The 12,934-nt window shown below is 33.7% G+C and overlaps 1 protein-coding gene across 1 annotated transcript in view; it reads right to left on the reverse strand.

The window, feature by feature from the left end:
• The window catches only part of LOC114331414 (mushroom body large-type Kenyon cell-specific protein 1), a 511,943-nt gene that overhangs the window by 145,941 nt on the left and 353,068 nt on the right, over positions 1–12,934 (reverse strand). Inside the window, exon 2 of the mRNA XM_050660952.1 lies at positions 2,847–3,271. Within this exon, the coding sequence (XP_050516909.1) occupies positions 2,847–3,271 (425 nt within the window). The remainder of the gene's footprint in view (positions 1–2,846; positions 3,272–12,934) is intronic.

Raw genomic sequence — 12,934 nt, forward strand, 5'->3', positions numbered from 1 at the left:
TACTAAACTTAAATCCAACAATTAGAACTCAAGATATTGTAAAATTAGTTCACAATGCAAAATTGCAAAATAAATAAGTATTTTTCGAAGCTTTATCGATCGTAGCTCGGCATCTGGTCCTGCAAATGAGCCCTAAAAGATCTCATTTTAAAGCTTAATTAATAGGCTTCCAAACAAAGTTTATTGAATCACGTTGTCTTTATTTGTTTTATAGTTATAAACGTTTGAAGTTATAATTTTCTTAAAAAAATTATACATACATTTTGTTTATAAGGGTTTCAAGCAAATTTGAGTTATAAACATTTATACTTTAATTAGAAATAATGATAGAAGAACAGATATCGACATTTTAATGGCGCGCTATGAGACGCAAGATCAGCTCACAGTCAAGTAAGTGACGAAATTCGTAACCCAAATATCGATATCTTGGACAAAAATAAACTAACGAACATTTTCGTAAGCTCAAAATGTTCCTTTTGAGTCCTTATATCATTATTGTTAATTAAAGTATAAATATTTATAGCCCAAATTTGCTTGAAACCCTTATAAACAAATTAATGTACAATTATTTTAAGAAAATTATAAATACAAACGAATATAACTTTAAACAAATGAAGATAAACAAATTAAACAAACTTTGTTTGTAATCCTATTAATAAATCTTTAAAATGAGACCTTCTAAGGCTCATTTTCATGCGCAGAAGCTGAGTTACGATCGATAAAGCTTCGAAAAATACTTATTTTGCAATTTGCAATGTGCACTAATTTTACAATATCTTGAGTTCTAATTGTTGGATTTAAGTTTAGTAAACGTTTCTTTTCTTCGTTTTTTATTAAGGAACAAATTTTATTTGAAACATTTTTTTTCTCTTTTAGTATATGAGCCAGAGCCTTATAAACAATTATATTGTTTATAACAATTTTTTGACCACTCGGATCGAAATACACCCTCGAAATTCGTAATCAGCATTCAAAAATCTATAAGAAACCGTTGAGCTAGTCCATCAGAATTGAAAAGGACACGGTGACCTCTATTTGTCCCCTAGACTATCTATAGTGTCAATTATTGTACTAAGCAACATTCTTAATTTCACAGTGGCACTAGACTATTTCGATATAGTTTTCCAAAAAACGAGATATTTGGTCTTTTCTTCTTACACTATTCTTCGTCATTGTCGGCCACAATTTTCTGAGAGATGTCTTATCATAGGTTTTTTCTGCTCTTTTATCTAAAAGCTGACTTAGACAAAACAAGTTGCCAGTACAAGAGCCTCCTGCATGGAGTACCATGCAGGAAGATCATCAATTCATCGCCAAACATCTAAGCCAGTACACCAATTCATCTCTGATCTCTTCGTCGTCTCCAAACACCTTTCCACATAATAATTTGTGTCTGTAACTATCTTAAGAATCAATCTTTTAAGTCGGCACAGAGGTTACTCTAAGATACTGTAACGTACTACATGTTTCTGTAGAATACCCGTTCTGGAGGCCACCGAAACGACAGGGCATTTAGCACTAAAAACACCAGATCAAATCGATTTTAAAATACAGCACCTAGAAACTTTTTGCATTGTGTTCAGGATGGTGTCAGGAAAAAGTATACTGCAGAAAAGTGGGTGGAAATGCATAGTTGCATTTTAAAGTTGCATCCAAAGTTGCATATACATGTCAAAATAAGCATATTAAGAGCCAGATTCTGTAACTCGGGAAGTTTTTGGGGTCGTTGAACATGACTACGCCATCAGAACCGATCTTTGGAATACCTGGTATCCACGGTAACTGCTAAAACACGTCATCTAGAGGTTTAAGAGTTATCGGCACCAAATTGATGCAAAATGATTACTTGGAGGTTTTTGGAGTGGCTGAATACGAATACGCCATCAAAACAGACTCCTGGAGCACCTAGTGCCCAGTTTTACTGCGAAAGCATGTCGTCTTCTGGAGTTTCGCGGGTCTTGGCATTAAATTGATGCAAATAGATTACTCGAGGTGTTTTTGGGGTTGCTGAAAACGAATATGTCACCAAAACCGACACCCGAAGCATCTGGTGTCTAGGGTCTCGTTATCTTCTGGAGTTTCGGGTGATTTTGGCGGTAAATTGATGTAAACAGATTACACGAGGGGTTTTTGGGGTTACTGAACACGAATACACCATCAGGACTGACCTCCGTAGCACTTGGTGCCCAGGGACACTGCTAAGGCACATCATCTGTAGTTTCGAAGGTTTTCGACCTTGAACACATGCAAATAGTTTACTACGTGGTTTTTGTGGTCGCTGAATATCAATAGGCCATCAGAAACGACCCCAGACCACCTGGTGCCCAAGCTCACTGCTAAGGCATGTTATCTTTTGAAGTTTAGAGAGTTTTTGGGCACCAGGTGCAGCATGGGTGATTCTGATGGCGTATTCTTGTTCAACGACCCCCGAGTAATCTGTTTGCTTCAATTTAGTGCCGAAAACCTTCGAAACTTCATATTATGTGCTTTAGTAGTGAACCTGGGCACCCAGTTCCCCGGTGGTTCGTTCTGATGGCGTATTCGTCTTCAACGACCCCAAAACCTCCAAGGAACAAAATCTGGCCCTTAATACACTTATTTTGACATGTTTATGAAATTTTGGATGCATTTTATGGAAGTTATATTAAAATTTGTAGAGATTAATGATTTAAAATATTAAATGTACATATGCTATTATCTGTTTTATTTTACTTGTTTTAATGGAGCTTAATACAGTTGATTGAACGTACATCACACTTCTCTTCTGATGGCCTCTTATAAAGAGGTCATTGTATGTGCAGAAAAGAAAAATAATATTATAAAAAAATCAAATAAAGTAAACTTACCAAAACCCCGTGCGTGCTATGTTCACTATCCAGCTTGCCGTCCACACAAAAATGACACTTGGTTTGCGGCGTCCAGTCTTTTAATCTGTCTATATCGTTTTCGTTTTCCTTCTGATATTCTTCCTTTTCTTTTTTCACTTCCCCCTCCTTCTCCCTTAGTTTGTCTATCCCGTTGACTTGTTCCTGTTTGCCCACGTGTCCCGTTTTCGTGTCGCCCTTGTCCAAATCTAGTTCGGCGGTGGCTTGGACTTGTAGACGGATGGACTTGGCTAGTTCTTTCTGATAATACTCGTCGTCGATATCGACTTGTGGATTTGTTCTTTTTATATTGTTGTTTAATGGTTGCAGATAACTTCTCGACATGGATTCTTGATATAGTTCCCATTTCCTTCGACCCATCAACTCTTCAGCGATTCGTTCCAACCCTGTAACAACAACACATATTACTATTATTATTAAACATGACCGTAAACTTAGAATAATCAAGTAAAATATTACGAAATGGGAATAGTCGAGGAAATGAAACTGAAAAAATGGCAAAACCTCGCAATTTTTGAAGTTATACTTCTTTACCGGCGATAGAGGATAAATTTTTATATGGGAAAACCTAGCGACCGGGCGCATGCGCATTATAACTTTGTTCTGATTGGATGTTCAAATGACATGTCAAAAATTATTCAATATGGCGGCTGTGGCACAGCTGTAGTTAGATTATTTATGGTTGTTGCGTTTTAAAATTTGTGTGAAAAGAAACAACAAACAAAAGTTAGTTAATAGTTATACTGTCTTTTTAAATAGTTTTCATATACCTATATTTTTGGACTTTTGGACTATTTTGGACAAGAAAAACTCATTCTAATTTGGTAAGTAGTTTTTATTATAATCATATTGTAATTATACATTTGGATTAGGTTGAAATACATACATTTATTTTCTCAAGAATGCGGATTTTAGAGAGAAATCCCAAATTAGGTTCGATTTTTATTTTTAAATTATGATTTTTTGGCGTAGATTTATTTATCTAGTAGGTATGTAATGCTTTGATTTACATACTTAATTTGATTACCAACAAAAGTTCTACCAATCTTCATCTAATATATTGTTTTCTTACTGTTTTGTTATATTTTTATATTTTCTTCCACAAAAAACTACATAATTTAATTTTCAAAACAACTGTCAAACAGTAAAACGTTCAGTTACCGTATTTTTCCACATGATAAATAATGTGGGATTTGACGAGTGAGTCTACGCTTCGGTTACGAGTCAAAGCGGCACGAAATTCAAGGGTTCAATTCCCGATGCAAGTTTTATTTTTTTATTTTTTTATGCATGTTATGATTGTAAGTATATTTGTTATATAATTTTTTTTTCAGAAAATGCGTATTTAAAATTTTTGCCAACAATTATTATCGTTCAGAAATCATTTTTTCTTTGTGGCATTTTTCAATGTGTTTGTGTGCGTTTTATTCTTTTATTTTTTTAAATTTTTGGTATTGTCTTAAAAATCACATAATATGTAGTAGAAGTATAACTTCTTACGTGCGTACAAAGTACACACACATTCTTGTTTCGTCCAGACTCGATTTGTACAAAAATTTGGGATTAGGCTCATTTCACCCTCTAGTTCATTTTCTATATTGAGCCGTTGTACGCTTTTGGTTTTTTAAGGGTGAAAACTACCCCTAATTGTAAAAAATTATAGAAATAACATTTTGAACTTTAATATTGTCAACATTTGGTTCTTATTAGTTACATAATAACGGTTTTATGCTTTAAGATATAATATCATAATATTTCAACCCTTAAAACCACCCTTGTTGGAGCTATATATAAAAAATTGACTTATCCTAAAAGAATAATTTCGGCTTGCATCGATTTACATAAAAATTTAAGATTAGGATCATCTCACCCTGTACTTCATATTCTATATCATGCTCAAGGGCGTTGATTATTTTTAGGGGTGTAAACTACCCCTTATTGTCAAAAATTATATACAAACATTGTAAATTTTAATACGGGTAAAATTTGGTTTTGATTGGTTAAATAATGATTGTTTTATGCTAAAGGATATAATATCATATTTCAACCCTTAAAAACCACCCTTAATAACATTTCAATTTTTATAAGTAGATAATTTAATAGGTCTATATAGAGAAAAAAGTAGAATTAAAGAATTACAAAAACCTTTATTTACACAAAAATACGAATTTACAAATATGTACAAATACAAATACAAATAGTTTTTTAGTCATCTTCCAGTATACGAATTCATTTTCTCTAAAATGGACGACGTTAGAGAAAAATTCCGAAACAGATCGATTTTTATTTATAAATTACAATTTTTTGGCATATATTTCATACTAGTGACCTCATCCATCTGAGAGTGATAACATAATCGATGGTTTTTTTAAATGGGAATAGGGGTAGTGTGGCACCTCATTTGAAAGGGCGTTTAATTCTCTATACAGTAATATAAACAATAATATCATTATTTATACAGGGTGGCCAAAATAATAATTTTTGAATTAAATTAATTGACGAAAAAAGAAGAATGTATGCAATTTATTTAACTCAAAATACATTCTGTCGCTGTCATAAAATAGAAAAAAATGTTTATTTGGCAAATAAACATTGCTTTTCTCTTAAATTAAATGTTCAAACTGCCAAGAGGTAGGTGGGAGGCTGTTTGTGATTTAATTTAAGCGAAAAGAAATGTTTATTTGAAGTAAACATTATTTTCTATTTACTGACAGCAGTACGTACAATGTATTTTGAGTTAAATAAATTACATACATTCTTCTTTTTGGATCAATTAATATTTGGATAATTTAATTCAAAAATTATTTTTTTGGTCACCCTGTATACATAATGATATTATCGTTTATATTACTGAATAGAGAATTGAACACACTTTTAAATGAGGTGCCACACGACCCCTATTCCTATTTAAAAAAATCATTGATTACGTCATCACACTCAGATGGATCACGTCACTAGTATGAAATATATGCCAGAAAATTGTAATTTAAAAATAAAAATCGACCTGTTTCAGGATTTTTCTCCAAAGTCGTCCATTTTAGAGAAAATGAATTTATTCCATAATTTAGGACCTCTCTGTATACATTGAAATGCTCTAGAGGCGGATTAATCGAATTTTTCGAAAAAAAAGATCGTTTTATAAACATAGCTCCTTTATTTTTTGGCGATAAAAAGTTTTTTCAAAAATGATTTTGTAAGATTTTGGAAGAGCTATAAGACTGTGTAAATTAAATTCCGTACGATCACTTAGTTTTCATTGGGGTGGGTTTAAAGGGCTCGATAAGGGGATGTTTGCTCTTAAATAGAGGTTTTAAACAGCTATATCTCGCTAACTATTGACTGTAATGAAAATCTATGCACAAGGAAATTTTATTTACGAAAAAAGCTACAATTTGGTAATTTATCATTTTTTCTTTCGTATCTCTAGTATTTTCGGAGATATTTTGAAGAAAAGTACGAAATTACAAAAAATCAATTTTTCTTTAAACTCCAATTTTTCTAAAATTAGGCCTTTTAAATGGGTCAAACTTCTTGGGTGTATTGATAATACAAATATAAAAGGAATTACAGAAAGATAAAGACCAATTTTTAATTAGGAGGGTAGTTAGGGGGTTGTTTTCACTGATTTTTTCATAAAAAAAGCAGGTACCTACCTTTTTTTGATCATGCCTTTTTGTTTTTTTTTTCTTTTAAAGGCCTAATTGTATTCTTAAAAAAAGATTATCTAAGTTTTCCTCTCTTGTATGGCAACCAGGTCAATGTCGTTATCGTGTAGGATTTTTTGCAACACTTGGCATTTTGCCTGACTTATGCCCTCGATGTTAAGGTGACAGACTCGGATACACGGTCCGAGATCTCTAGTCAGTTGGTTCTGAGAAAAACCTTTATTTGTTCCCATCGTATGTTTACGTATAGATAAGATTTCTGTTTGTGATCTGTGATGTTGGCAGGATATTGTTTTTGTTTTTCGTTCGTCTGCCGCCAAATTTTTGCTAGTTCATTTAGCGTTACCCAGGGTGCACCACATGAAGGCGAACTAGCATTACACCCCATATAGTATCTCTATCCAGAGCTCCACGAGATCGAACACATACTACCAACGTAAAAAGAGACTTAAGGGCATTAAAACAAATGAACAGAACGAACTCCGAATATTCAGCAAGAATACTTATTTCTGAAATCACACATGCGCTGAAAGAAATGAAATCAGGTAAAGCACCTGGCTTTGATGGTATCCATCCAGAGTTCTTGATACACAGTGGTGTATACACGAAACAGTGGCTTGCAATGTTCTTTAATGATATACTTCAGTCAGGTAACATTCCTTTCTCACTTAAGCGAACAAAGATAATTGCAATTCCGAAACCGGGCAAATCAAACGATAAACCAGAAAACTACCGCCCCATAGCTCTACTCAGCATGGTATATAAACTATTAGAAAAGCTTCTCCTCAACAGAATTAGTCACAGGATACTAGAAAATGTCCCCATTGAACAAGCTGGCTTCCGCCCTCATCGAAGCTGTACGGACCAAGTGCTGTCATTAACAACTTTTATAGAAGCTAGTTTTCAAAAGAAACAAAAGACAGCAACAGTATTTATAGATCTAACAGCAGCATATGATACTGTTTGGAGACAGGGATTAATATATAAACTGGCCCGCATTATCCCCTGCAGAAAGATAATTAACCTCATTGACAACATGCTGACCAACAGAGCCTTCCAGGTTATAATGGGAAAGGAGACGAGTAGACAGATGAAACTTAACAATGGTCTTCCACAGGGTTCTGTCCTTGCCCCTTTACTTTTCAGCCTCTATATTGCTGACATGCCTGAAACCGAATCTCGGAAGTTTGGATATGCTGACGACTGGACCCTTGCAACAAGCCACCAATCTTTAGAAACTACAGAAATCACTCTCACGAATGACTTATCCATCCTCAGCGAATACCTTAAGAAATGGAGACTACAGCCAAGTACTACAAAAACTGAAGTATCAGCTTTTCATCTAAACAACAAGTTGGCAAACAGAGAATTGCGAGTGTATTTTAATAACAAGCTGTTAAAACACAATAAATACCCGAAATACCTTGGGGTTACTCTAGACAGAACGCTCACATTCAGAGAACACCTGACGAAAACAGCAGCAAAATTGAAAACACGCAACAATATAATACAGAAACTCTGCGGCACTACATGGGGGTCCACAGCATCAACATTAAGATCCTCTGCTCTTGGCCTGATATATCCGGTGGCAGAATACTGTGCTCCAGTGTGGCTAAATAGCAGGCATACCCACCTGGTCGACACCCAACTAAACCGTACTATGCGTATGATAACAGGCACAATTAAGCCCACCCCTACAATGTGGCTACCTACCCTTAGTAATATAGCACCACCCAACCTACGCCGCGAACATGCATTGGTTAAAGAATATAACAAAATAATGGACAGTCGCCAGCTTCTAGTCCACAACGACATCCCCGATATTCTTGGAAACCGTCTCCGATCCAGGTTACCCCCTCTACAATCTGCTCAAGCGCTGCAGCAATCCAACTTTGACTTAAATACCCGATGGAGAGAAGATTGGGAAAGTAGGACAGATCCGCATTACCATAGTCTACCGGAAATCATAGGGAAACCTGGCGAATTTGAACGTCCCCGTAAGATTTGGGCAGCCCTTAATTGAATTCGAACAAACTGTGGAAGATGCGCCGACTCCCTCCACAGATGGGGTAAACTCCCCTCGCCTTCTTGTGACTGCGGCGCTGCAAGACAGACGATCAGTCACATTGTTCAGGACTGCCCACGCAGAGCATACACAGGCGACCCTATAGACTTTGTAATGGCAACCGAAGGGTCAATCGAATATATAAAAAAATTGGACATCTGTTTGTGATGCATTGTATAATGCATAAATCTAAATATATTATGTGATATACTTAAGCCATACGCTAAATAAAAAAATAAATAAAATAAGTTTTCCTCGAAAAATGCAAAGTTTTCCCGTTTTTGACTTTGAATATTTCAAATTAACATTTGACGAAAAAAGCTAACCTTTAACATGCCGTATCTCGGTTTGTATTGGTCAGAAAAATATTATAGAAAAAGAGTTTGGTTTGTGTTACTAAAAGACACAATTTCGATAGCTACAGTTTTTTTGATTAAATGCATATTTTTAGACCATTCACAGCTTTATATGAGGAATTACCAAAACTAAGAGAGTTCATAGTGAGACATTTGAGGCCATGAGAGTCAGAGTGGCCTAACTGATTTTAACGTTAAGTACTTTACATTTTACATACACTCAAAAAAATTTAGTTCGCAATATTGATTTACATTGATTATTGAATAGTATTTCGTTGTAACAACAATTTAATTTTTTGTTTTAACGAACTTTTAGACATTGACAAATTTGTTTGGTTATTGTCACAATGATTGAGTAATAATTGTGAAAATAACTAGAGTACATTAATCAATAACACTCAATTTATTCAGCCAATAATTTAGTTTCGTATATTGTTAATTCTGGCAGCAACTCACTTTCTTGATTTCGTAGATGATAAACAATTACCTTGGTTTATGGTGACAACGTACAGATTTCATTAAAACAATGTACAAATGTTGTTAATATAGAGTAATATATGATTATTTTATAGATGTAAACTTATTGTTGTGACAACGAATGCATTAATCAATTTACTTCTGCGTTTAATAACCACAATCAATGCGTCCATGGTGACAATAAACGTAGTTGTTGAGACAATAAATGTTTTGCTTGACCATTTGAAATGTAACGGCTTTTCTTTATCGTGATACCCCTAGCTTCTCTGTGTTACCATTGTTTAAAAAATAATTCTTTGCTAAACAATGCTGTTACCTCTGCCGAAGTGCGGAATAATAATTTCATTTCGTTTCCAAGTGTAGTCGGAAGTAGAAGGAAGCTTTCGTGTGTCTATTATCGTGAAATTTCGGTCGAATTCTTTTTAAATTTTTTTCGAATCCTGAGAAAACTAATTAGTATTTTTAAAAATTTAAACGCAGAATAAAATATTACAGTATTATCGAGGGTCTGAAGTCCCTGAGAACTTCTATAATGATTATTTTAATAAGTCACAGGGGCGAAAAAGAGAAAATTTAGTATGATTTTTAATTTCAAATATACCATTCAAAACAAACTTTTTGTTTATTCTAATGGACTCTCAGCCTTCGGTAGTAGTGTAATCTTTTATTCTGCGTTTAAATTTTTTAAAAATACTTATTAGTTTTCTCAGGGTTCCAAAAAAATGAATGCGTTTAAAAAGAATTCGATCGAACTTTTGAACCTGCGCTCTCAAAAAGTGTTATACATTTTTGGAATCACTATTGCAAACGCTTATAAATGAGCTGTCACATGATGTACTTTCCCATCTAAAAAAATCAAAGTTATGCCTGTCACCTGAAGAGGGATCGTGTAAAGTTCGAAACATTGATGTTATAATATACTTTGATTATTTTAAAAATCGACCTGTCCGAGCCTTTTGCTCATGTGCTAAAAATAAATAAGTTAATAAGGGTGGGGGGGGGGGGAGTGTAACACTTATTCCAGCGCACTGTATTAGTGAAATCATAATATGATTTCTCATATTATGAGAAATCTTACAGTGTAAAGTCCATTAGCTTTAGGACAAAAAAAGGGGATTTAAAAAATTATTATTAATCAATATCATAATATCATACATCATACATTGTGTTAATGCATTCAGTAATTATTAATATAAAATACGTTCATAGTAAGAATGAACGAAACTGACTGTAAGAATGATTATAATTGCTTGTAAGAATAACCGTATTTATTGTGGGTATGAACGGAATTAATTGTAAGAATAAACGGAAATAATTGTAGAAATAAACGAAATACGTTAGGAGAAATAATAGCACTGTTATTGACAAAACGAATAGTCTTCGTCGGTCAATTAACGACGTTCTTGTTTCAATGAATGGTGTTCGTTGATTCAATGAACAGAGTTCGTAATATCAATAAAGTGATATTATGGTATACATAATGAATGTCCATCCATTCAATAAACGTAATACATTGGCTCAACTAACGAAAATAATGAATTTATGACATCGCTTTTTTGTTCCAATAAAACCAAGAATTGGACAAATTTTAAGTATTGCGATTGTTGTCTGAATTAACATTTTTATTGATATTACGTACCTTTTTCATGTGTGTAATCAAAGAAAAGGATCAGAAGCTATCAATGGCCCATTGTTTAGTAATTGTAAAATAGTAAATAAAACTACTAAAATCATCGGACATTGTTAACTTCTGATCATTTTCTTTGATTACGCAAAGTAATGTTAAAATCAGTTAGGCCACTTTGGCTCTCATGACCTCATTTATACTAGCCAGAAAAAACAAAACAAAAAAGGTTCTTATATTAATATGAACTTAACCTGACTGTTGTGAAATAACTGATTGCAATACAATTGAAACCTTCTTCTACAAAATCAAGTTTCATGCTGCAAGTTTGTAAATCAGCACCTCCCACACAATTCACGCAATATTTGCAACTGGACGAATGCAAATTATAAAGATATAAATTACAACTTTAACCTTTGGAACAGATGTCCCTGTGTACATCAGATGGGCCCTGTTTTCCGGTTGACCTATTAGCAAATTCTAAATGTGGTGTGTTTGAATACAAGGGTTGGAACAAATCCAGTTTTGTAAACTTCAATTTTTGATGAATTTTCCTTGATTTTACTGTATACATATATGTTGTTCATTAAATAAAAGAATACCTGAAAAAGGAATAAATTTTTTTTTAGTTGATTAATATTCCATTGAGATATTGCATTTTTTCTCTATCAGTCATTGTTCTTTACTTGCTTCGTTTTCAACTCAGTCCAATTATTTCATTTTAACAAAATAAGTTATCAATCGAAGTAGTACAGAAAACGACAATAAATATCCACTAAAAGGGAAGTTCCCTAGGTTGGCTGTATACCATATAGTTAAAAAACTCTAACAAGAAGTAAAACCACTTCTATGTAAATTGGTATATTTATTAAAACTTAAAAAATCCCAATGGATTGAATAAAATATGTCCAATTCAGAACGTTTTCAGACCTATCGGTCCATCATCAGTGAATCTACAATAAAATAAGTAATCCCACTATTAGAATTGAAAGATGGTTGAAATTTTTTTTAAAAGCTAAAAAAGTGTGGTTAGATTACTTACGTGCATACTTGCTAAATAGCCCCAGAACCAAACAATGGTTGAATTTAAAATTCAATTTACATTATTTAAAAATAATATTAAACAGGCTAAACGCCGATGTTAAAGGATATCGCCTATGGGAACATGGTGAAACCCTACCAAAACCTCAATCAACCATCTTGGGCCAACTTTGACTATAAAGTGTCACAAGTGTGTAAGGAACTGTTTGAAGTGACATTGACAGTAGAGAAAAAGGTAGTCGATTTTCAAAGTTAATTAACCAAAAGGTCATGACCCACAACAAATATCGTTCCCATACCACCAGATTAACAATAGGTGGAATACTTACTTTCTTTGGTTACAACCTCCCGAGATTTTCAAAAATTGTATATCATACAGGATGCCGAGGAAATTAAGATGAGAGAATTTTAAATAATTCACAAGCCATCTGCTCAGCGTGGTAAAAGTTCCAACAAGAAAGATTCCTTAGTACTCAACAAAAGAGTAAATGAATTAAAATGTATAAACATTTTCAACACGAAAATGCAGCAGCTGCATAATACTCTGGTTAAATCGGAGAGTGCAGGAAGAGTCTATACCGGTTTCGGAGGTTTTCCTCCTCATCAGTAGTCCCATATCCTCTTCTCTCCGATTTCCCCAGGTATCATACTTTGATAACTTATTTATTCGATTCATAACTTATTTTGTTTTTCGTTCTAGTTTTTCTCTAGTTCATTCGCGGCATTTCGTTCTTTGCAATTCGGAAAGGTCCAAAGTATGATGCCTGGGGAAATCAGAGAGAAGAGAATATGGGACTACTGATGAGTTCCTGCACTCTCCG

Source organism: Diabrotica virgifera, chromosome 9 (genome assembly GCF_917563875.1).
Source record: "Diabrotica virgifera virgifera chromosome 9, PGI_DIABVI_V3a".
NCBI classification, from domain to species: Eukaryota; Metazoa; Arthropoda; class Insecta; order Coleoptera; family Chrysomelidae; genus Diabrotica; species Diabrotica virgifera.